Here is a 25,857-nt window from a genome sequence, read left to right as displayed (position 1 = left end):
TTGTCGACGATTTCCAATATTTTCAGTTTGAACACCTCACACAACTCACTTAACTTCATCTGTGGCACATTTCTGAAACATATGCATCCCTCAGTGCCTCACATGTGATCAAACAGGTGTAAATAAGAGCACACATTAAAAACAAGAGGTGTAATTTCAAAATAGTCACAACATTAAGACAGTGAGAACAATACATGTTAGAAATCCAGGCATTTATTTTGTATTTGTGCACAAAAAAAGATTTAAACAAGACAGAAATAGACATTTATGCACCCCTCTGAAACACTGAAATTAAAACACCTGCAGAGTTGTCACAAAATAAAAGAAGATATAGGTCAATGAATATCAATCAATCAATCAAGCTTTATTTATGTAGCACCTTTCATACAAATCAAATGCAGTGATTGAAAACAAGAAAGAAGAAGAAATAAAATTATGTCTAGACATATTAAAAAACATAAATACATTTTAAAATAGAGACTAACAACAATAAACACCAACAACAATAAAATATGTGTCATTAAAATAAGTTAAAGCATCAAATTGATATAAGGAATATAAATAGTTAAAATAGAGAGTTGAATAAGAGTTGAAAATAAAATTAAGGCTACGAATATCAATAAACCTGAGTAGATAAATAAAAAAATACATATATAAAGATCATTATAATAATAATAAGACTAAATAAATACCAAGCATACAACTAAACAAAGGTTGTGAAATAACTCCCAGGTGATTAACAAGGCAACCTGTAAGAGTGACCGTGTGCTACCAGTCCTCGCCACTAGGTGGCTGACATGAGTCCAATGTGTTCCATGGTTGTTCCTCTGCATGTACCTGAGCCAACCTGCTGTCATGTTTGATTTTATTAGACCAGACCTCTGCCAATCAGAAACTATTTCACCATCAGCAGCCTGAACCAGCTGACAGTCACTCCTTCTTCTCCTTCTTCTTCTTCTTCTTCTTCTTCTTCTTCTTCTTCTTCTCTTGGTTCTTTATCAAGCTGCTTTGTGTGCAAAATATGCTGCATAAATAAACATGCCTTGCCTTAAGTTATGTGAGCAGAGCCTCTCTTGCAAAATAGCCACCATACAAAATAAATAAATAAAGTTTGCATGTAAATGAAGTGCATATTCTGCTGATTCAGCTCAGTTTTAACACATAAAACATGATAATAAACAAAGAAAAAAGAGAACTTTCTTCACTTTGGCTCATTTAGGGACTAATTTCCAATTGCTCAATGATTGTGAGCATGTAGCCGTTGAAATTAAACATTACATGCCCCATCTAAAGTCTTTATTCTGCAGAGATCCTTCTCTAAATTGCACTATCACCAATTCAAAATGTCCTGTTACATCATTTGTCTTTAGTTAGAGTGCCAAACACTCTAAATTTAACCCCCCCTGCTTCCCTAAATGAGATCCTGTTCGTCTAAATGATCCGTCTGAGAGATAAAAACTCCCCTGAGAGGTTTTCAAGGTGACAGAGGAGGAGTGGATGCCAGCAGTTTGACCTACTTTAGTGCCATCTTGTGGGCCTGCTGCAGCATTACACCTGTCTTTAATAACCTGAGGAGCCTTGTTGTGATAATCTTCATGTGCACATCTTCATATTCCTCCTGCTCTTTTAAAATAATGTAGTTTGTTTCACTCAGAATCACATCAGAGCGATGAACGCACGCACCCTGCAGTACACCCTGTGACTTTGTGTAAGAGTCCCAGACTACAAACCGTCTGTGTTTGATGTGTTTAATCTCTAAATGAGATTGATGTGTCCTATTTACCCGGCCCACTGCAGGTCAAGTTTCAAAGTTTCCTTCTCCTCTCTGGCTCACATGAAACACAACAAATATTGACTGGAGCCGGAGTCGATCAGTTCAGTGGATTTTAACCTTCAGTTTTCAGCTCGGCTCTCTGCAGAAGGATCGTCTGTGTCCCAGCGGCTGTGTTGTGTGTGGATTTTTTAAATATAAATATATATGTGTGTGTGTGTGTGAGGGAGTGTGTGTTTGAGTCCACAGGACGGGAATCATGAGGCGTCTGCTGCTGCTGGTTCTGGGGCTCGTGCTGCTCCATGAGGGCCGCTGTTTTGAGTTTGTGATAGATGGGGAATGGGAGAACGAGGCGGTGAGTGGATCTTATTCTTATACACAGATTATGACTTAACACTTTGTTTACAGTCACAGAGTATCAGAATTAAAGAATTAAGGTGGTTGTGATCTATGTGGGCTTATATAAGAGGGCTGAAACATCATTTTAAATGCATGAAGGTAGATGTAGTTGGACTTATTTGAACCGTTGACATCTTTGCTTTGTAAGAGTTGTTCTTTCTTGCTAATCAAACTGAGATAAACACAGAAAAACTCAAAAAACAGACAAAATTTTATCTCACATTTCAGTTTCAGACTTTTTTAGGAATATTGAAACATGTTACCATTTTACATTAAATCAAAATTACTTCTTGATGCCCACATTTTGCAGAAAATCTTTATTTGCTGAAGCTTCACGGCTGCAAAAATGTGTTTGAATGTGTTTTAAATCACATAAAAAACAAAGTAGACTCATAAAAGTTGTAGAGAATATAGAAAACTGTTTACAAAATTGAGTTTTCTGCTACAGAATAGACAGATTTGTCCTCATTGTTAAGATAAATGTTGTATCCTTTTTATTTAAATACAATTTTAAAAAAGTAACCCAATTCCTGGCCCTGACCTTTGACCTTTAAAATCTTTGACCTTAAATAAACTCACTTTTTTGCGTCTGAAACTTCACCACAAAACAACGTGACTGTAAAATCTTCAAACACAAGCATGTGTCTCTTCAACCGTTTCTGTTTTTCTGCCTCCAGACGCACGTTCACGACCGTCAGGAGAGACACAAGGTGAGATCATTTCACAAACAGCACGAACAGCACGTCTACATGTGATGTCGCAATAACTGCTGTTATCTATCGATCCCTCTGATTGCACAAAAATAAACAACACGGCTTCGTAAACGAACCTGCTCTGATGCTAATCCCAGAATTTTTACATGTATAATCTGCTGTGAGAGAGTAGATTAAGACAGTGTGAGGGTGATGATTTGTGTTTGTGTTTGTGTTTCAGAGAGCGATATTGACCAGCGAGGAGCAGGAAGACTTTGAGGTATGACTCCCTCCTCTTGTTGTTTGGGCCTCGGCACTGTGACAGAGTTTAACCTTATCTATCGATCAATATTCGGCTGTTTGAAGAGATTCTCGTGACTGTTGGGTTATTGACTTTATTCTGCACTAATCCTACCCTGCCCACATTTTTTCTCTACTTAAATTTGTCTTTATAAAATGTAAAAAGAGGACAAGCTTTGTCTAACTGAGACCGACCCTCTCTGAGAAATAGTCCCTGTAACACCACATATTCCTCCTGTAAAACAAGGAGTTTGTTTGAGGTTTATTTGGGGATTAAACATCCAATAAATATGGTAAATTATTTTAGCCCTAAAAAAGCACTTGGAGAAAGTGGAAGGGAAAGCTTGGAGTAGCCTATAGCAGCTTAACAAGGAACTGTTCCAAGCAGAGACTTAGAAAGCCCTCGCAGTGAGCTCCACTTTTATAACTTTTACATTTAACGTCTAAGGTTTTGCAATTTCATGCCAGAGGTTATTATTTTCAGTGTTTTGAGAGAAAGGAGATGCAGAGGAGATACAACAGAGAGGAAAGCTTGATAAAAGAAATCAAGCCTAAGCCTCCCATATTAGTTTTGGAGCCCGGGTGAGTTCCCAAAGGGTTGTTTTTCCATAGCTCAAAATAACAACACAATTGATATCAACTATAGCTACTCTTATAATGTTACAGAGACCAAGCAAATTTGGCAATAACAAAACACTAGAGAAAATGGAAGGGAAAGCTTAGAGCAGACACAAGTGAGCCTATAGCAGCTTAACAAGGAACTGTTCCAAGCCAAGACTTGGCAAAGTGTTTTAATTCTTAGTGTGTGTTGAGACAAAGGAGAGGCAGAGTCGATACAACAGAAAGGAAAGTTCGATAAAAATCAAGCCTAAGCCTCCCATATTAGTTTTGGAGACTGTGTAAGTTCCCAAAGGGTTGTTTTTACATAGCTCAAAATAACAACACAATTGATATCAACTATAGCTACTCTTATAATGTTACAGAGACCAAGCAAATTTGGCAATAACAAAACAATAGAGAAAATGGAAGGGAAAGCTTAGAGCAGACACAAGTGAGCCTATAGCGGCTTAACAAGGAACTGTTCCAAGCCAAGACTTGGCAAAGTGTTTTAATTCTTAGTGTGTGTTGAGACAAAGGAGAGGCAGAGTCGATACAACAGAAAGGAAAGTTCGATAAAAATCAAGCCTAAGCCTCCCATATTAGTTTTGGAGCCCGGGTGAGTTCCCAAAGGGTTGTTTTTACATAGCTCAAAATAACAACACAATTGCTATCAACTATAGCTACTCTTATAATGTTACAGAGACCAAGCAAATTTGGCAATAACAAAACACTAGAGAAAATGGAAGGGAAAGCTTAGAGCAGACACAAGTGAGCCTATAGCAGCTTAACAAGGAACTGTTCCAAGCCAAGACTTGGCAAAGTGTTTTAATTCTTAGTGTGTGTTGAGACAAAGGAGAGGCAGAGTCGATACAACAGAAAGGAAAGTTCGATAAAAATCAAGCCTAAGCCTCCCATATTAGTTTTGGAGCCCGGGTGAGTTCCCAAAGGGTTGTTTTTACATAGCTCAAAATAACAACACAATTGCTATCAACTATAGCTACTCTTATAATGTTACAGAGACCAAGCAAATTTGGCAATAACAAAACACTAGAGAAAATGGAAGGGAAAGCTTAGAGCAGACACAAGTGAGCCTATAGCAGCTTAACAAGGAACTGTTCCAAGCCAAGACTTGGCAAAGTGTTTTAATTCTTAGTGTGTGTTGAGACAAAGGAGAGGCAGAGTCGATACAACAGAAAGGAAAGTTCTATAAAAATCAAGCCTAAGCCTCCCATATTAGTTTTGGAGACTGTGTAAGTTCCCAAAGGGTTGTATTTTCATAGCTCCAAATCATAACAAGATTTTTTTTAATCAATTATGGCTACTCTTATGAAGTTATTTAAAGAGATGAAGCTAATTCTATAATAAAGAAAAAAACACTTGTGGAAAATGGAGGGGAAAGATTGTAGCATTTACAAGTGAGCTTATAGCAGCTCCCTAAGGAACAGTTCCAAGCCAAGATGTAACAAGTTCTCCAAATGAGTGCCACCTTTTCACCTTACTTTTACCCAAAACATCAAACTATTCCTCAAATTTGGCAACTTCACATCCCAAAGTTTTGGATTTTCCTTAAAGATTCAAATGTTTGCAAAGATACCATAATGTTAGTTTAGGCTCAATTTTAGGAACATATGTGAAAAATGGTGCACAGGACTCATAACTTCTACATTTGGGGTCCTATAGGTTCTGAAATGTAAAGCCAAAGTGTTGTAATCCTTAGTGTGTGTTGAGACAAAAGAGATGCAGAGTAGAACAAACAGAGATTAACGATTTATTGTGAAAGCCTCAGCCTCCCTTATTAGTTTTGGAGACTGTGTGAGTTCCCAAAGGTTTTGTTTTCATAGCTCCAAGTCATAAAAATGTTTATATCAGCTATGGCAACTCCTATAATGTCATTTACAGAGACGAAGCTGATTCTAAATTAAAAAATTACAAATGGGGAAAATAGAAGGAAAAGCTTGGAGCAGATAAAGAAAGCCTATAGCAGATTAACATGGAACTGTTGCAAGCCAAGACTAGCGATGATACCTTAGACTGTCAAAGGAAACAGGGTGAGATTTTTGGTGAGGGAATACTACGTACACATGTACACCCAGAACCGGATCAGTGAAGAAATAAGAATTAACAGTTTGTCCACAGGGGGGCGCCAAAAACAACACAAAGTGCAACCAAACAAAAAGAGGTCCCGGTCTGAAGAAATAAAGATGCAAAAGAACGTTTTTCAACCTGAGTGACCTCACTTATTCTGTGATTTCCCACTCAGGCCATCCGTGGAGATGACATCACCGTCAAGAGCTACAAGGTGGAGAGCCGCATCACGTCGCGGTTTGCTCACACAACCGTCAGGAGCTCCGTGGTCAACTCGGGCTCCAAAGCTCAGAGCATCGGCTTCAACGTCCAGATCCCCAAACGAGCTTTCATCACCAACTTCACCATGTGAGACCAACTACAAACAATCCAAAATACACTCTGGAGAGAGTTCGTTTTAACCTTGGCACTTCTTTGTTGCAGGAATGTGAACGGGATCACATTCGTGGGCTCAGTTAAAGAGAAAACAGTGGCGAGGAACCTTTACGCCCAGGCCAGAGCCAGAGGCAAGGCAGCAGGGATCGTCAGGTACCAAATCAGCCTTTTGGGATGTCTCACCCCAGTGAATCTTCAACAGCTTCTCATAGACTATTCTACATTACAGGGCGAACTCCCTGGACCTCGAGACCTTTAAGACAGAAGTCCACGTTCCTCCTGGCAGTAACATCGAGTTCGAGCTCCACTACCAGGAGCTGATGCAAAGGAAGCTGGGCTTCTACGAGCACTCGCTGTACCTGCAGCCCGGGAGGCTTGTGCCACAGTTCCAGGTCAGAACATCATGACATAATGTGGGTTTCTGTGGCCTGTATTTGTTCTTGGAATACACCCTGACACATCTTCTCTTTAGGCGGATGTGTACATCTATGAGCCGAAGGGAATCTCAAAGGTAGAAACACCTGACACCCTTGGAGAGAAATTTATCAACGCGATCAAAGTTACATCTTCCAAAGACAAGGTAACACCAAGAGAGCTAGTGTCTGGGTTAGCTTTGAGTCTTGTTTGTGTTGGAGCGTTGTATAAGGATGAGTCGACCTCTTAAGTTTCAGACAAATGTCTTTTTCTGCAGGCTCATATTGTCTTCAAGCCAAACCTGCAGCAGCAGAAGAAGTGTGACAACTGCACTGATAGCGCGATAGATGGACCCTTTACCGTGAGGTATGATGTCAACAGAGACGACAGAATCGGGGAATTACAGGTAACACATGCACTCATCAAATATCATCATTTAAAGCATCATTAATCAACTAAAATCAGTCTGGAGATGATGACTCAAGCCTTTGTTTCTTTTGCCCAGGTCTCTGACGGACACTTTGTCCACTTCTTCGCTCCAAGCGGCCTCTCACCTCTTCCTAAAAACATCGTGTTCGTCATCGACGTCAGTGGATCCATGTGGGGGGTCAAGATGAAGCAGGTAAGACATTTCCCTGTCTTACTGTCCACCTTCCCACTGCCTCACTATCATTGCTCCTTTTTGAAACAAGCCCATCTAGTGGCCATTCCTCAGAATGCATTTAAATCAATGCACTCCCCCTTATGTCAAAGCCTATAGCGGCATATCAGGAACTGTTTCAAGCCAAGCCTCAGCCTACCTCAAATATAAACCTTACCAAAAAGGAAAGTTACGGGCCGAACCTTTAAAGTGGAAAGGATGTCTTCCACCCAGACTCAAACGTTTAGATGATTCCATAAAAGGTTGATAGTTAAAGCCTCAGCCTCCCATACTAGTCTTGGAGACTGTGTGAGATTCCAAAGGGTCATACTTATAGTATATGCCTCCAAATCACAGCAAAATTTATTGCAACTCGGGTTACACTCAAATGTTTTTCACAAGGATAGGAAGAAGAAAACATTGAAGCTCTATGAATCAAGTCTCCTCAAAGTCAAAGCCTATAGCAGCATTATGTAAAAGTGTTCTAAGCCAGGACTTAGCTAGTCCTTTAATACGCCCTGTTATAAAGGAAAGTTACAGACCTAGCACTTAAAGTTAAGAGGATGTCTGCCACCCAGACCGAAGCTTTTTGATATTTCCATAAAAACTTGACAGTTTAAGAACCAGCCTCCCGTACTAGTCTTGGAGACTGCTTGAGATTCCAAAGGGTAAATTTTGCTGTGATTTGGAGGCATATAAGTGTATTATATGCCTCCAAATCACAGCAAAATTTATGGCAGCTCTGGGTAAACTTAAATGACATTCACAGGGAGGAGGAAGAAGAAACATTGAAGCTCTGTGAATCAAGTATCCTCAAAGTCAAAGCCTAGAGCAGCATCACATAAAACTGTTCTAAGACAGGATTTCGCTAATCCTTTAATGCGCCCTATTACAAAGGAAAGTTATAGACCTAACCCTTAAAGTTAAAAGGATGTCTGAACCCAGACCGAAGCTTTTTGATAATTCCTTAAAAACTTGACAGTTTAAGAACCAGCCTCCCGTACTAGTCTTGGAGACTTCTTGAGATTCCAAAGGGTCATACTTATATGCCTCTAAATCACAGAAAAAATGTATGGCAGCTCTGGGTAAACTTAAATGACATTCACAAGGACAAGGAAGAGGAAACATTGAAGCACTGTGAATCAAGTCTCCTCAAAGTGAAAGCCTATAGCAGCATAACGTAAAAGTGTTTTAAGCCAGGACTTAGCTAGTCCTTCAACTCATTGAGGCATACTTATAAGCCTCCAAATAATTGGTCTCACTATTATAAAGGAAGGTTATAGACCTAACCCTTAAAGTAAAGAGGATGACAGTTAAAGCCTCAGCCTCCCGTACTAGTCTTGGAGACTGCTTGAGATTCCAAAGGGTCATACTTATATGCCTCTAAATCACAGAAAAAAATGTATGGCAGCTCTGGGTAAACTTAAATGACATTCACAGGGACAAGGAAGAGGAAACATTGAAGCACTGTGAATCAAGTCTCCTCAAAGTCAAAGCCTATAGCAGCATCACATAAAAATGTTCTAATCCAGGACTTAGCCAGACCTTTAATGAGCCCTATCAAAAAGGAAAGTTACAGGCCTAACCCTTAAAGTTGAAAGGATGTCTTCCATCCAGACTCAAACATTTAAATGATTCCTTAAAAGGTTAACAGTTTAAGCCTCAGCCTCCCATATTAGTTTTGGGGGCATTGTGAGGTTTTAAAGGGCGGTATGAACTATGCTTTGAAAGGTTATTCTTTGGTTTTTATGCTTGTAATGAAAAATAGGAGTGTGGATAAAGTATGAAACTCAGGAGAGAATGTGGGATGACATGTAGGTAGAAGTTGAGCTGAGATGATTCCATAAAAGTTAAAGTTTCAGCCTCCAATATTAGTCTTCCAAAGGGTCACACTTATATGTCTACAAATCCCAGGGGGATTACATGTAAAGGGCTGCAGGAATGAATCGAGCTAAGCTAGCATTACCGGCACACAAACTACAGCTAGTCTTACAAAGTTATTCAGAGAGACTGAACAAATTTTTCAATGAGAGCCTTTGGGGAAGGAGAAACTTTGTATTCAGTGGCAAAAACTTGGAGCAGAAAAAAGTATGTTTGGTGGCGGTGCATGAATGGGTACAAAAAAAAGTACAAATGTCAGTCAGAGCCTATAGCAGCTTAATGAGGAACTGTTCCAGGCCAAGATTTAGCCAGCCTTATCAATAAGCTCCATTAAAGAGTCTTGAGCCTGTTTTCGAAATCCACAACCCCACAGTAGAGAACCATGCTAAATAAAGGCTCTACCTCCCATACTACTTTTGGAAACTGCAGGTACCATCAGAAAAAAACACCAAATTGTAACTTCAAATTCCTCCAACAGACAGTGGAGGCCATGAAGGCCATTTTGGACGACCTGACCTTCGATGATCACTTCAGCATTGTTGACTTTAACCACAATGTGCGCTGCTGGAGCGAAGATCTGGTGCCTGGGTCCTCCATCCAGATCGCAGACGCCAAGAACTACGTCCAAAACATCAAACCCAACGGAGGTAAGAGGAATTATAACTCTGTCTTGATTTCCTTGATTAACAAAAACAACCATGACAGTGACTTTACTTTCCTGACTTTCAACCCCAGGCACCAACATCAACGAGGCTCTGATGAGAGCGGTTCAGATGCTGGTGAAAGCGTCCAATCAGGGACTAATCGACTCTCGATCGGTCTCTATGATCATTCTGGTGTCTGATGGAGACCCGACTGTGGGTAAGACTCACCGAGGTTAAAGTCTCAAGTCTCAAGGTCAAGGGATTGTGCATCAAAGATAATAGACTGATTTATTCCAGGTGAGATTAAGTTGAGCACCATCCAGAAGAACGTGAAGCGGGTGATGAGGGAGGAGTACTCGCTCTTCTCTTTGGGCATCGGCTTCGACGTGGACTACGACTTCCTGGAACGTATCGCGATGGAGAACAGGGGCATGGCTCAGAGGATCTACGCTAACCATGATGCTGCAGACCAGCTACGGGTACGACAACTTCCTTTTGAAAACCATTAGTTGTCTTCTTTTTTGATGAACACGATTTGAGGTCAGAAACTTCTTCCTTCCTTCCTTCTCTCTCTCTCTGCAGGCATTTTACAGCCAAGTGTCCTCTCCTCTGATGAGACAAATCACAGTTCAGTTCCCAGAAGACACCGTGTCAGACGTCACCCAGAACAGCTTCGATAAATACTTCAGCGGATCAGAGATCGTGGTGGCCGGAAAGGTGCTGCCGTCAGACAGCAACACCCTGACCAGCTTCACCACCGGGACTGCTGTGAGTGGAACAAGCAAATCCACATCTTTAGTACTTAAACCCAACGGTAGCACCATAAGCGGAGCGACCGCAGGGGCTTAAAGATGGGCCCATAAAATGCTTTAAGCTTAGGCGTGCAAACCACAACCATGCTCAACGCATGTCCCCGTAAATGTACACTAATAAATAATTCAAACGTTTACAAACAAATCAATAATAATGGCCCTGGAGGCGACAAACAGACTGCACATTTTTTCTACATCCTACTACTGTAGGTAGCACAAGTTCAATAAAATATATCATTCGGCCATGATTATTATTGAATCCTATGTTACCACTGTGGTTGTAATGGGTTTTCGGGTGCCTATAAGAGATGTTACTAATTAATCGGGTTAGGGTTGTGATTAGGGTTAGGGTTAGGGTTAGGGTTAGGGTTGTGATTAGGGTAAGGGTTGTGATTAGGGTTAGGGTTAGGGTTAGGGTTGTGATTAGGGTAAGGGTTGTGATTAGGGTTAGGGTTAGGGTTAGGGTTGTGATTAGGGTTAGGGTTAGGGTTGTGATTAGGGTTAGGGTTAGGGTTAACGTTGTGATTAGGGTTAGGGTTAGGGTTAGGGTTGTGATTAGGGTTAGGGTTAGGGTTGTTATTAGGGTTAGGGTTAGGGTTGTGATTAGGGTTAGGGTTAGGGTTGTTATTAGGGTTAGGGTTAGGGTTGTGATTAAGGTTAGGGTTAGGGTTAGGGTTGTGATTAGGGTTAGGGTTAGGGTTGTGATTAGGGTTAGGGTTAGGGTTAGGGTTGTGATTAGGGTTAGGGTTAGGGTTGTTATTAGGGTTAGGGTTAGGGTTGTGATTAGGGTTAGGGTTAGGGTTAGGGTTGTTATTAGGGTTAGGGTTAGGGTTGTGATTAGGGTTAGGGTTGTGATTAGGGTTAGGGTTGTTATTAGGGTTAGGGTTGTTATTAGGGTTAGGGTTGTGATTAGGGTTAGGGTTAACGTTGTGATTAGGGTTAGGGTTGTGATTAGGGTTAGGCTTAGGGTTGTGATTAGGGTTAGGGTTGTGATTAGGGTTAGGCTTAGGGTTGTTATTAGGGTTAGGGTTGTGATTAGGGTTAGGGTTAGGGTTAACGTTGTGATTAGGGTAAGGTTAGGGTTAGGGTTAGGGTAGTGATTAGGGTTAGGGTTAATGTTGTGATTAGGGTTAGGGTTGTGATTAGGGTTAGTGTTAGGGTTGTGATTAGGGTTAGGGTTAGGGTTGTTATTGGGGTTAGGGTTGTGATTAGGGTTAGGGTTAGGGTTAACGTTGTGATTAGGGTTAGGATTAGGATTAGGGTTAGGGTTAGGGTTGTGATTAGGGTTAGGGTTAGGGTTAGGGTTGTGATTAGGGTTAGGGTTAACGTTGTGATTAGGGTTAGGGTTGTGATTAGGGTTAGGGTTAGGGTTAGGGTTGTGATTAGGGTTAGGGTTAGGGTTAGGGTTGTGATTAGGGTTAGGGTTAGGGTTAACGTTGTGATTAGGGTTAGGTTAGGGTTAACGTTGTGATTAGGGTTAGGATTAGGATTAGGGTTAGGGTTAGGGTTGTGATTAAGGTTAGGGTTAGGGTTGTGATTAGGGTTAGGGTTAACGTTGTGATTAGGGTTATGGTTGTGATTAGGGTTAGGGTTAGGGTTGTGATTAGGGCTAGGGTTAGGGTTGTGATTAGGGTTAGGGTTAGGGTTGTGATTAGGGTTAGGGTTGTGATTAGGGTTAGGGTTAGGGTTAGGGTTAGGGTTGTGATTAGGGTTAGGGTTGTGATTAGGGTTAGGGTTGTGATTAGGGTTAGGATTAGGGTTAGGGTTAGGGTTGTGATTAGGGTTAGGGTTAGGGTTAGGGTTGTTATTAGGGTTAGAGTTGTGATTAGGGTTAGGATTAGGGTTAGGGTTAGGGTTGTGATTAGGGCTAGGGTTAGGGTTAGGATTAGGGTTGTTATTAGGGTTAGGGTTAGGGTTGTTATTAGGGTTAGAGTTGTGATTAGGGTTAGGATTAGGGTTAGGGTTAGAGTTGTGATTAGGGCTAGGGTTAGGGTTAGGATTAGGGTTGTTATTAGGGTTAGGGTTAGGGTTGTTATTAGGGTTAGAGTTGTGATTAGGGTTAGGATTAGGGTTAGGGTTAGGGTTGTGATTAGGGTTAGGGTTAGGGTTAGGGTTGTGATTAGGGTTAGGGTTAGGGTTAACGTTGTGATTAGGGTTAGGGTTGTGATTAGGGTTAGGATTAGGGTTAGGGTTAGGGTTGTGATTAGGGCTAGGGTTAGGGTTAGGATTAGGGTTAGGGTTAGGGTTAGGGTTGTGATTAGGGTTAGGGTTGTGATTAGGGTTAGGGTTAGGGTTACGGTTGTGATTAGGGTTAGGGTTAGTGTTAGGGTTAGGGTTAGGGTTGTGATTAGGGTTAGGGTTGTGATTAGGGTTAGGATTAGGGTTAGGGTTAGGGTTGTGATTAGGGTTAGGGTTAGGGTTGTGATTAGGGTTAGGGTTAGGGTTAGGGTTGTTATTAGGGTTAGGGTTAGGGTTAGGGTTGTGATTAGGGTTAGGGTTGTGATTAGGGTTAGGGTTGTGATTAGGGTTAGGGTTAGGGTTGTGATTAGGGTTAGGGTTAGGGTTAACGTTGTGATTAGGGTTAGGTTAGGGTTAACGTTGTGATTAGGGTTAGGATTAGGGTTAGGGTTAGGGTTAGGGTAGTGATTAGGGTTAGGGTTAACGTTGTGATTAGGGTTAGGTTAGGGTTAACGTTGTGATTAGGGTTAGGGTTAGGGTTGTTATTAGGGTTAGGGTTGTGATTAGGGTTAGGGTTAGGGTTGTTATTAGGGTTAGGGTCAGGGTTGTTATTAGGGTTCAAGTTGTGATTAGGGTTAGGATTAGGGTTAGGTTAGGGTTGTGATTAGGGTTAGAGTTGTGATTAGGGTTAGGATTAGGGTTAGGGTTGTTATTAGGGTTAGGGTTAGGGTTGTGATTAGGGTTAGGGTTAGGGTTAGGGTTAGGGTTAGGGTTAGGGTTGTTATTAGGGTTAGGGTTAGGGTTAGGGTTGTGATTAGGGTTAGGGTTAGGGTTAACGTTGTGATTAGGGTTAGGTTAGGGTTAACGTTGTGATTAGGCTTAGGATTAGGGTTAGGGTTAGGGTTAGGGTTGTGATTAGGGTTAGGGTTAGGGTTAACGTTGTGATTAGGGTTAGGGTTGTTATTAGGGTTAGGGTTGTGATTAGGGTTAGGGTCAGGGTTGTTATTAGGGTTCAAGTTGTGATTAGGGTTAGGATTAGGGTTAGGTTAGGGTTGTGATTAGGGCTAGGGTTAGGGTTAGGGTTAGGGTTGTTATTAGGGTTAGGGTTAGGGTTAGGGTTAGGGTTAGGGTTGTTATTAGGGTTAGAGTTGTGATTAGGGTTAGAGTTGTGATTAGGGTTAGGATTAGGGTTAGGGTTAGGGTTGTTATTAGGGTTAGGGTTAGGGGTTAGGGTTAGGGTTGTGATTAGGGTTAGGGTTAGGGTTAGGATTAGGGTTAGGGTTAGGGTTAGGGTTAGGGTTGTTGTTAGGGTTAGGGTTAGGGTTGTGATTAGGGTTAGGGTTAGGGTTAGGGTTAGGGTTGTTATTAGGGTTAGGGTTAGGGTTAGGGTTAGGGTTAGGGTTAGGGTTGTTATTAGGGTTAGGGTTAGGGTTAGGGTTGTGATTAGGGTTAGGGTTAGGGTTAGGGTTAGGGTTAGGGTTGTGATTAGGATTAGGGTTAGGGTTGTGATTAGGGTTAGGGTTAGGGTTAGGGTTGTGATTAGGGTTAGGGTTGTGATTAGGGTTAGGGTTGTGATTAGGGTTAGGGTTAGGGTTAGGGTTGTTATTATGGTTAGGGTTGTTGTTAGGGTTAGGGTTAGGGTTAGGGTTGTTATTAGGGTTAGGGTTGTGATTAGGGTAAGGGTTAGGGTTGTGATTAGGGTTAGGGTTAGGGTTGTTATTAGGGTTAGGGTTGTGATTAGGGTTAGGGTTAGGGTTAACGTTGTGATTAGGGTTAGAGTTGTGATTAGGGTTAGGATTAGGGTTAGGGTTAGGGTTGTGATTAGGGCTAGGGTTAGGGTTAGGATTAGGCTTAGGGTTAGGGTTAGGGTTGTGATTAGGGTTAGGTTTAGGGTTAGGGTTAGGGTTGTGAATAGGGTTAGGGTTAGGGTTAGGGTTAGGGTTGTGATTAGGGTTAGGGTTAGGGTTGTTATTAGGGTTAGGATTGTGATTAGGGTTAGGGTTAGGGTTGTTATTAGGGTTAGGGTCAGGGTTGTTATTAGGGTTCAATTTGTGATTAGGGTTAGGATTAGGGTTAGGTTAGGGTTGTGATTAGGGCTAGGGTTAGGGTTAGGGTTGTTATTAGGGTTGGAGTTGTGATTAGGGTTAGGATTAGGGTTAGGGTTAGGGTTGTTATTAGGGTTAGGGTTAGGGTTGTGATTAGGGTTAGGGTTAGGGTTAGGGTTAGGGTTAGGGTTGTTATTAGGGTTAGGGGTAGGGTTAGGATTAGGGTTAGGGTTAGGGTTAGGGTTGTGATTAGGGTTAGGGTTAGGATTAGGGTTAGGGTTAGGGTTAGGGTTAGGGTTGTTATTAGGGTTAGGGTTAGGGTTAGGGTTGTGATTAGGGTTAGGGTTAGGGTTAACGTTGTGATTAGGGTTAGGTTAGGGTTAACGTTGTGATTAGGGTTAGGATTAGGGTTAGGGTTAGGGTTAGGGTAGTGATTAGGGTTAGGGTTAGGGTTAACGTTGTGATTAGGGTTAGGGTTAGGGTTGTTATTAGGGTTAGGGTTGTGATTAGGGTTAGGGTTAGGGTTGTTATTAGGGTTAGGGTCAGGGTTGTTATTAGGGTTCAAGTTGTGATTAGGGTTGTGATTAGGGTTAGGGTTAGGGTTGTTATTAGGGTTAGGGTTGTGATTAGGGTTAGGGTTAGGGTTGTTATTAGGGTTAGGGTTAGGGTTAGGGTTGTTATTAGGGTTGTGATTAGGGTTAGGGTTGTGATTAGGGTTAGGGTTAGGGTTAGGGTTAGGGTTAGGGTTGTGATTAGGGTTAGGGTTAGGGTTAGGGTTGTGATTAGGGTTAGGGTTGTGATTAGGGTTAGGGTTGTGATTAGGGTTAGGGTTAGGGTTAGGGTTGTGATTAGGGTTAGGGTTGTGATTAGGATTAGGGTTAGGGTTAACGTTGTGATTAGGGTTAGGGTTAGGGTTAGGGTTGTTATTAGGGTTAGGGTTGTGATTAGGGTTAGGGTTGTGATTAGGGTTAGGGTAAGGGTTAGGGTTGTGATTAGGCTTAGGGTTAGGGTTGTTATTAGGGTTAGGGTTGTGATTAGGGTTAGGGTTAACGTTGTGATTAGGGTTAGGATTAGGGTTAGGGTTAGGGTTGTGATTAGGGCTAGGGTTAGGGTTAGGATTAGGGTTAGGGTTAGGGTTGTGATTAGGATTAGGTTTAGGGTTAGGGTGATTAGGGTTAGGGTTGTTATTAGGGTTAGGGTTGTTATTAGGGTTGTGATTAGGGTTAGGGTTGTTATTAGGGTTAGGTTTAGGGTTGGGGTGATTAGGGTTAGGGTTGTTATTAGGGTTAGGGTTAGGGTTAGGGTGATTAGGGTTAGGGTTGTTATTAGGGTTAGGGTTGTGATTAGGATTAGGTTTAGGGTTAGGGTGATTAGGGTTAGGGTTGTTATTAGGGTTAGGGTTGTTATTAGGGTTGTGATTAGGGTTAGGGTTGTTATTAGGGTTAGGTTTAGGGTTAGGGTGATTAGGGTTAGGGTTGTTATTAGGGTTAGGTTTAGGGTTAGGGTGATTAGGGTTAGGGTTGTGATTAGGGTTAGGTTTAGGGTTAGGGTGATTAGGGTTAGGGTTGTTATTAGGGTTAGGGTTGTTATTAGGGTTGTGATTAGGGTTAGGGTTGTTATTAGGGTTAGGGTTGTGATTAGGGTTAGGGTTGTTATTAGGGTTAGGGTTGTGATTAGGGTTAGGGTTGTGATTAGGGTTAGGGTTGTGATTAGGGTTAGGGTTGTGATTAGGGTTAGGGTTGTTATAAGGGTTAGGGTTGTGATTAGGGTTAGGGTTGTTATTAGGGTTAGGGTTGTGATTAGGGTTAGGGTTGTGATTAGGGTTAGGGTTGTTATAAGGGTTAGGGTTGTGATTAGGGTTAGGGTTGTGATTAGGGTTAGGGTTGTTATTAGGGTTAGGGTTGTGATTAGGGTTATGGTTGTGATTAGGGTTAGGGTTGTGATTAGGGTTAGGATTGTGATTAGGTTCGGTGCAGAACCATTTATTAATCAATGCAGTAGCGTTCTCTGCTCTGTCCTCGGTGCAGCTGAAACATTTGAACTTGACAACCAAACCGTTGCCCCTTTATGGGCTGTCTTGAATCAATAAGTGAGAATTTGTGTTTTTTATCATTGATGAGTAGGGGAGAAAATATATCAGCTGTTTTACAGTTTTGAATTTGACTATCAGAAGGGCCCCTATAGGATGCTCCGCCCCCTTTGCGCTTAGAGTCTAGCTCCGCCCCTGCGTAGCACTAACAGTCTTTTCTCACACTGCAGGCCCGACTTGACCTCACCGTGCATACTGAGTCCGACCTCTCCGAGCTGGACCAGGAGCTCGCCAAGCAGCAGCACTCGTTCACAGGCTTCGCTAAGCAGCTGTGGGCTTACATCACCGTCAAACAGCTGATCTCTGAGAGGTACGAGTCCAGGACGTTAATTGGAAATGAATGCAAACAAATGTATCAGATGGTACTTGTGTGTATTTGACTGATGCAGTGCGTCTCTCCTGCAGGTCTCTGGCTACCACTGCCGCCAAGAAAAGGAAGATCACGCAGCGGATCATGGCGCTGGCTGTGGAGCATCAGTTCGTCACTCCTCTCACGGCTATGCTGGTGGAAAGCGAGGACGGCACAGAGAGGCTGCTGGCTGACTTCCCCAAAGACCCGAAACACGGCTGCTGCTCAGGTGCCTGACAAGAGATTGAGGTCCTTCCCTCGTATACAGTATATAAACCTGACTGCACATCGTACAAACGTATCTGTTTACCTTTCTTCTGTAGGAATAGGAGGAGGTGGCCCAGCGTCCTCTAATCTGGCTCCGGTCCGGGTCGTGTACCAGCCTCCACCCTGGGTCCAGATGACGACTGCAGCGACCCCAAGTGAGGCCGCCAAGGGTCCCGAGGAGCACGCCGTGCCCCAACAGATCAACTTAGGTATGATGGTTTCCATTAAGCTGCTGTGTTAAACTCATTAATGATCATTACCTCATGAGTAATGACTGTTTCTCATTCAGTGGACAACGACCCTCACTTCATCGTTCACCTGCGCGGAAGTGACACACACGTCTGCTTCAACATCGACTCCAAAGTGGGACACATCCTCAACCTTGTTTCTGACCCTGGAACAGGTAATACACTCCACTAAGCTATATACAATGTCTGTTATTTAGCTGTTATATATTCTATAATTGAGGCAAACTAAGCAGAGCATCACGTTATCCTGCTCCTGGAGATCCTCCTGGATGTTTCATTTAAAGCCTTTAAGTGCTAAAGGGATAAATATGTTTTGATGCTTCTGATATGATCAAGGTTTAACAGTTTAAAGGAACACTGAAAACCACAACTTACTGTTTTAAAATACTTTTTTGTACTGATTTGAATGAAGAAAAATGCAGAATCCAAATCAGAAATACTGGTTAGCTTATTCAAGCCTTATGCTAAGCTATAAGCTAATTTCCCCCATGCTGTAGCCTTATTTGTAAAAGACATAGTCAAGTAAGGTATCAATCTTCTCCTCTTACTCTTGGCAAAAAGTGCTTATGCTAAGCTATAACCTTAATACACCCTTGCTGTAGTCATATTTAACAAACATAGTCAAGTAAGGTATCAATCTTCTCCTCATACTCTTGAGAAAAAAAGCATATGCTAAGCTATTACCTTACTACACCCTTGCTGTCGTGTTATATTTAACAGATATAGTCAATTAAGGTATCAGTCCTCTCTTACTTTGGGCAAAATGTGCTCATGCTAAGCTATAAGCTAATTACACCTAGCCTTATTTGTAACAGACATAGTCAGGTGTCAATCTTCTCTTACACTTGGCAAAAAGTGCTCATGCTAAGCTATAAGCTAACTACACCCTTGCTGTAGCGTCATATTTAACAGACAGTCAAGTAAGGTATTAATCTTCTCTTACTCTTGTCAACAAAGTGCTTATGCTAAGCTATAAGCTAATTTCACCCATGCTGTAGCCTTATTTGTAACAGACATAGTCATGTAAGGTATCAATCTTCTCCTCTTACTCTTGGCAAAAAGTGCTTATGCTAAGCTATAACCTTAATACACACTTGCTGTAGTCATATTTAACAAACATAGTCAAGTAAGGTATCAATCTTCTCCTCATACTCTTGAGAAAAAAAGCCTATGCTAAGCTATTACCTTACTACACCCTTGCTGTCGTGTTATATTTAACAGATATAGTCAATTAAGGTATCAGTCCTCTCTTACTTTGGGCAAAACGTGCTCATGCTAAGCTATAAGCTAATTACACCTAGCCTTATTTGTAACAGACATAGTCAGGTGTCAATCTTCTCTTACACTTGGCAAAAAGTGCTTATGCTAAGCTATAAGCTAATTTCACCCATGCTGTAGCCTTATTTGTAACAGACATAGTCATGTAAGGTATCAATCTTCTCCTCTTACTCTTGGCAAAAAAGTTAATGAAAACATTTCCCACAATTTGTAACCCTTAACCTTTAATTAAGAGTTTTATGTATGGACTTTACGAAATATGCACATTAATGCATCACTTGTCTTTCTTCTGTAACTTTAGACCTTTGCCTATTATCACTTTTATTTTAGTTGAACCATAACCCTAAAGTATGACAGTATATCTGACATGTATCTCTTCCTCTTTAACCATCACTTCTGTCCTGAAGGTTTGGTGGTGAACGGTCAGCTGATTGGCGCAAAGCGGATGAAGAAAGGCAAACAGAACACATACTTCGGCACCATCTCAGTCTACTACCAGCCTGACGGAGTCAGTGTGACCATCAGCACCGACAGCATCAACATTAACGACGGCACGAACAACCAAACCTTCACGTGGGGGGCCACGGCTGACATCGCGCAGGACGGGTAACAGTTTGTCAAACATGACACATTGCTGGATTTCCTGCTCCACATCAGAGTGTTATACTTCATGTTTTTATGTGTCTGTGTTTCAGTGTGAGGATTTCCATCGTAAGGAACTCTCATGTCAACGTCGTTATAAATAATAACATCCAGGTGATGGTGTTACTTCACCGCGTGTGGAAGAAAAACCCGATCAGTGTAGACTTCCTCGGTATCTACATTCCCAATGACAACCAGTACTCCCCTCTGGCCCACGGACTCATAGGTACGTCCCAAATCTTGATGCTGATGTTGTTTTGTGGAAGAAGTGTTGTTGTTTTTTCAGGTTATTGCACTCTTTAAAACTACTCCTCCTTAAGCGCCCAAATCAAAGTTGATGTAGCATATACTACTTCCTGTTTCTTAAATTCAGAGCTTTAAATGCCCGTTATCGCCCAACAGGTCAGTTCAACAGGGATCCTGAGCTGAATGTGTATGACATGCACCAAGGAGTGGACCCTCTGAAGCCAGAGGCCACCATGGAGGTGAAGGGGAACACGCTGCAGGTCACCAGGTACGTTTAAACTTGCTTAAAAAAGAGCTCTCAGATTAACCACTGATTACTGAAAGTGTTAACCTTTGTGTGTGTGTGTGTGTGTTTCAGAGGCTGGCAGAAAGACTACAGGCTGGATAACAAGCGCGGCTCCAACATCTACTGCTGGTTCGTTCACAACAGCGGGAAGGGCTTCATCGACGGCCACTACACCGACTACATCGTGCCCAACCTCAACAGCTTCCTGCACACGCACTGAGCAGCTCTGAGAGACGTTCAAGAACTAACTGCTGCTATTAACCTCGAAATGTTACACAGTTAGAACCCGGGGCTGGTGCTTCACTTCTTCCTCTTTTTAAAATGTTAGACGTTCACTTCTTAATTATGTTCCAAAGAAACACCAGGAGTCACTTTTGATACATTTATTTGGAGAAAATGTACATCTGCAAATTTAAGGTCAACTTGAACATTAATACAAAATAAAAAAACAAGTTGAACACACGGCTCTCTTAGTTTCTCTGTATGACCTGGCTGGTGTTGCATTATGGGTAATGTGTATGTACAGGTGAGTAAAAGGGGGAGTAAACTCTGACACAGTAGAGTCTTTCAGCCGAGCGGCTGCCTGAGATTAAAACTGAAGGGTTCTGGTTCAGGCCAGTTTTGAGAAATCCTCGTAGGCGATGTCCACTCGCTTTCCTCTCTGCTGACCCTGAGGACGACAGAGAGGAAGGGGTTAATGACGACGACGAAGACACATGAACAGAGAAGGGCAAGTCTAAGGGCTTAGTACGGATCCACTAAACTGATGCAGGAAACTTGCACAAAGGACAGAGGCTACTTTGGTTTAGTGAACATGTGCATAAACTTGTGACTCATTTCAGAGTCAGCAGCTGTTACAAAAGTGCTAAAGAGAGAGTTTAAACTTAGAATAGACAGATAATATGGATCACCAGATTTTATTCAAGCCTTATGCTAAGCTAAAAGCTAAATGCACCCTTGCTGTAGTGCCATGTTTAACAGATATAGTCAAGTGAGGTATCAATCTACTCTCTTACTCTTGGTGATTATGCTAAGCTAATTATAGGACTGTAGCCTCTGTATGTGGGGCGCTTAGACCACTAGGCCACCAGCGCCCCATTGGTCAGATATTTTATTCAAGTTTATTCAATAACCTCTGAGTTTAGGATGATTTAAAGGTTAGTAATCCATTTATATATCACCGTTTTCATGTGACAGTATTCATTTCTAGAGATGCATAGAGTTTATGCTTTATCTGTCATGAGCTTTAACTTTACGCCAAACTATTCAAGATATTGTGTTTCAAGACATTGTCACAATTTAGCTTGAAAGCGTCTTCTCACAGCTAGTATTCAATAATCTATCAACATTTTAGTTTTTACAGGTTCTATGGTTCCCTATCTTTATACAAATCTATTTATTTACTTCCTTAGATAACTATTTATTCTTTATAATGAAACAAATACTTATTGATCACACAGAAACCTGAGTCCTGCATTTCTTTCTTTTCATGTTCACATGGTCAGAATGACATTAAAGTATCCTTGAACCTTGAATCTACCCTTGAAGTTTCAGTAACACGGTGGATAATAAACCGACAGCCTGAAGTTACTCACAGAGTCGAGCGTGAGTGAAGCGCTGAAGTGTTTCTCGTCGATCCCCTCCAGCACGGCCTCGGTGTCTCTGTGTGGACCGTTCAGGATCATGACTCGTTTACCTGCAGGAGGAGCGACGACGACACCTTGTTATTGATCACTTCGACCTTTAATAACCTTTAAATAAAGATTCACTGTGTTGATGTGAGTGTCTCACCTGGAGCGGGTATGACCGTCTCCACATGGTTCTGATCCAGTTTCAGTTTGTCTCCAGAGTCCACCATCTTCACCACGGCTCCGTATCGGTCTCTCACCTCCTGCAGGAACAGGATCAAGAACTGTTAGAGACACGGATCTTCATTTATTCAGCTCAGTAATGACAGTAAACAAAGACATGTTTACCATGACGACAGCCTTCTTCTTGTGGTACTTCTCTCCCAGCCTCTTCGTGACGACTTTGACCACAATGTTCGGCTGCAGCCAATAATCCGTCTTCACCGACTGCTTCATCTTCCTCTTCTCCTCCATCTGATTAGAACACAGTTACACTTAATACAGAATAAACATCAAATAGAAGAGGAAACAGAAGAGGGAAAATCATCATCTGTACCTCTTTGATCTCCTCCAGAGCAGACTTCTTCTTCTTCTCTGACCTGAAGTCTGAACCCGAGGACGGCTCTTTCCTTTTGGTGGCGGATGCCGCCGCTTTGAGAGCGCTGGCACCGAGGGAAGAACTACGAAGAGACACAAACAGCTTCAGAAAGACACCTTTAAAATCATACCTGTCTGATAATAATGCAGCAGAATAAACCAAATGCTCATGTGTACCTGGGTTTGGAGGGACCGGCAACAGACGAGGAAGCACCCAGGTTGAACGCAACTGCAGAAAAACAGGAGGAGGAATGTGTCAGAAACATGAAATCATGAAAACAAGACAGATCCTGATTAGAAGAACAAAACACTCACCTTTCTCTTCTTCACTCTCACGAATCAGCTCCGTGAAAACTGGAGTTTCCTGCAAAGTAAAGCTGCAGTGAGTCACAGCTGGGATTTATGTGGTTGAACTGAGCATGTGCAGAACCTCACTCACCTCCGTCTCCTTGCTGTCTCGGCCTCTGCGGACCTGCTCCTCGATGAACTTGGCGCTGCGCTCCTCGTCATCCAGCTCCTGCTTCTTCCTCCTCGCCTGCTCCTCCTGCAGGCGGATGGTCTCGGGGTCGCGGTCGATGTACTGGACGTACCAGCCTTTAGGGGTCTCGTCCACCTTACAGAAACCTGGGAGGGACATTCAGCAGGATATTACATATATTACATGTTTTGACATTTAAATAGTTCACTTCATCTTTGAGTGGAAGCAGCTGAAACTCTTTATGTCGTTTTGGTTTTATTCAAAAGATCGGATTAAGACATTCCTGCACCCCGCCATAATAAACTCTTTATATTTATACATTTTGAACTTTATTCCCTTAAGATTTCAATCCTGTTCCTGCTCTGTAAAAAGAAGAGAAGATTCTTTACATAATGTGTAAAAAATAACGTTTCTTAGCATCCACCATTGATCTGCATGATTATGGAGGTATGGCCCATTAGAAATATTGGTAAGGTTACTTTGTACAGATTAATTTTCAATTTTTGAAATCTGTTTAAATGTAATACAATTTATGCAAATATTTCATTGGGTTTATTTTTATTTTAAATTCTTGTTTGGCTGTAAAAAACTTCTTTTGTTGCAAAGTTTTCTTTTTAACAGATTTCTTTTCATTTTTACAGATTGATTTATATATAATGTTCAGGTTTGATTGTATTTTTTGCACTGATTAAACTTTATTTTTTATAAATGATTAATTCAATTTTTTAGACAGTCAAATGTCCATTTGAAGGTTAAGATTTCCTTTTTTAAGTGATTTAATCCACTTTTTAATACAAGTTTAGCTCTAATATTTGATGGGTTAAATATAAAAATTGGTATGGGTTTAATCATCATTTTTGTGTAGATGAATTTCAATTCATAGGACAGATTTAACTCCTTATTAAACTTCTGTGCACATTCATTTTGCATCTTTTTACAGGTTAATTTTAAATGATTATTAGGTTTAAATAACATTGTATGTATTTACTTTTAAAAAGATGTAAACTCAATCTTTGTAGGAGAATAATTACATTTTTTCTACAGGTTTAACCTCCAATTTAATTAAGGTTTTGTACTAATTTGTCTTTGGTTTTAACTCATTTTTCTACAGGTTTTATTTTCTTTCTAAAGAATCATTTTATTTTTTTATTTTGATTTAATGAAATTTTTTTATACAAGCTGAATTCCAATATTTTTAAGGCTAAATTGAAATGTTTCCATGGGTTTTATTGCCATTTCTATGTAGATGAATTTCAATTCATAGGACAGAATAAACTCCTTAGTGAACTTCTGTGCAAACACATTATGCATCTTTCTACTAATTAAATTTCTGTAGGTGAATAATCTCATTTTTTACATGTTTAACCTCCAATTTAATTCAGGTTTTATACTAACTTTTATTTTGGTTTAACTCACATTTCACACTTAATTTTCATTTTAAGGGCTAATTCTTGTGTCTTATTTTGATTTAACTTCCATTACTTTGTACAGATTTAAGTTTGATATTCTAAGGATTTAATTTAACATTTTTGTGAGAATTTAATGTTAATATTTTGGGGATTTTAGCTAATTCTTAAAAACTGGTTCAGTATTATTTTTATACAGCTTTAAGTGAATTTTTTGTCCATTTTAGGTGTCAACATATGAACAGGTTTCAGTCTGATATTTTAAGGATTTGATTTAACATTTTTGTGAAAATTTAATGTTATTATTTGTATGTTTTTAGCAACTTTTTTATGTGGTTCAATATTATATTTATACAGCTTTAAGTCAACATGTTGGCCCTTTTAGGTCTTGACATAAACATTAAGGAGTCTCTCTGGTCCCACCTTCTCTGCCGAGCCACTTGGTGAAGTCGGTGAGGGTCTCCCACTGAGTGGAGTTCATGTGGATGTGCTCTCTGTCACTGATGTACTCGTTGTACACGATGTTGTTGTGCACACGTTTGGTCCCTGCAGGACGAAACACAAAAACACAAACACACATTCATGTTGATTTAAAGCTGCTGATGAAGAAGCTTCAGGATCATCTGAGGAGGACCAGGACCACAGTCTATGACCGGGACTCACCAAACCGTCTCCTGAGCAGCTCCAGGAACTCGTTTTTAAACTCACTGTGAGGAGGGACACAGAGGGAACAAGTTAAAGACATTACTGAGGTGTTTCTGTGTTTAATAAATCACAGCTGAGTCATTTAAAACTAAAGATCTGAACTCACTCTGAGAAGTAGTCCATGAACTTGTTTGGGTCCTCCGAGGCCAGAAGCAGCTGCCTCTGATGAGACTCTGACATGCAGTGACATTTAAACCCATTCTGTGAACAAACAGGAGACAACAATAAACATTAACTTACTAAAAACAACAAAACATGAAGTAAATATGTGATTTTAACGGATTCCTCACCTCATCTCGACATTGTTTCTGACACATCTGACAATACCACCTCAACTTCTGGAGCCCTTTCGATTTAATTCTGTTGGCTATGGCCTTAGGAGACAGAAAATCAGCCTTCCCCATCCTGGCCGGTTAATATGAACCTCTAAACTCTGAAATAAATCAATTTATAACCTTTAAAATGAGAAAACTCGACACGAATCGCTCCCAAACAACGTCCACCCGCTGCTAACGGAAACTGCTTCCGCATGTGAAGCGTCATCATCTCGCGAGAGAGTTTAAACCACGCTGCGTTCAAGGACTCACCAAAGTGTCGTTATTCTGTCAACTTACCGAAAGAGCGTATTCATCACTTGAATTAACATTGAATTAAATATTTGTTGAATTTACATTGAAATTATTAACTATTAACATCAAATGAGACAATTATAACTTGGATAATTTTAAACGCAGCAACCTTTTAAAGAAATTAAAATGTTTTCCCGACTACACGGACGGGAAGTCATACAGATGGAAGTCCC

At 41.1% G+C, this 25,857-nt stretch overlaps 2 protein-coding genes across 2 annotated transcripts; one reads left to right on the top strand and one right to left on the bottom strand.

Moving 5' to 3' along the window:
- The first annotated feature begins 1,986 nt into the window (after positions 1 to 1,986).
- itih2 (inter-alpha-trypsin inhibitor heavy chain 2) lies at positions 1,987 to 20,703 on the top strand. Its single transcript, XM_034673870.1, has 21 exons — positions 1,987 to 2,126; positions 2,848 to 2,880; positions 3,104 to 3,142; positions 6,023 to 6,195; positions 6,271 to 6,375; positions 6,452 to 6,614; positions 6,695 to 6,802; positions 6,914 to 7,042; positions 7,142 to 7,258; positions 9,636 to 9,804; positions 9,893 to 10,018; positions 10,099 to 10,280; positions 10,384 to 10,569; positions 17,096 to 17,235; positions 17,331 to 17,503; positions 17,598 to 17,750; positions 17,831 to 17,944; positions 19,475 to 19,673; positions 19,763 to 19,935; positions 20,112 to 20,223; positions 20,314 to 20,703. The coding sequence occupies exons 1-21, from the start codon at positions 2,031 to 2,033 to the stop codon at positions 20,459 to 20,461; spliced, it is 2,838 nt and encodes a 945-aa protein (XP_034529761.1). The 5' UTR covers positions 1,987 to 2,030; the 3' UTR covers positions 20,462 to 20,703.
- Positions 20,610 to 25,609, bottom strand: kin (Kin17 DNA and RNA binding protein). The gene is made up of 12 exons (XM_034673869.1): positions 25,346 to 25,609; positions 25,162 to 25,256; positions 25,014 to 25,057; positions 24,774 to 24,896; positions 22,906 to 23,090; positions 22,782 to 22,830; positions 22,644 to 22,695; positions 22,426 to 22,549; positions 22,218 to 22,343; positions 22,033 to 22,132; positions 21,837 to 21,937; positions 20,610 to 20,911 (listed from the first exon to the last, which is right to left on the bottom strand). Exons 1-12 carry the CDS (start codon positions 25,457 to 25,459, stop codon positions 20,852 to 20,854), a joined length of 1,173 nt encoding a protein of 390 aa, XP_034529760.1. The 5' UTR covers positions 25,460 to 25,609; the 3' UTR covers positions 20,610 to 20,851.
- Positions 25,610 to 25,857: the final 248 nt, after the last annotated feature.

Source organism: Notolabrus celidotus, chromosome 21 (genome assembly GCF_009762535.1).
Source record: "Notolabrus celidotus isolate fNotCel1 chromosome 21, fNotCel1.pri, whole genome shotgun sequence".
NCBI lineage: Eukaryota > Metazoa > Chordata > Actinopteri > Labriformes > Labridae > Notolabrus > Notolabrus celidotus.
The sequence above is the reverse complement of the archived record's forward strand: the minus strand, read 5'-3'. Positions and strand labels throughout refer to the sequence as shown.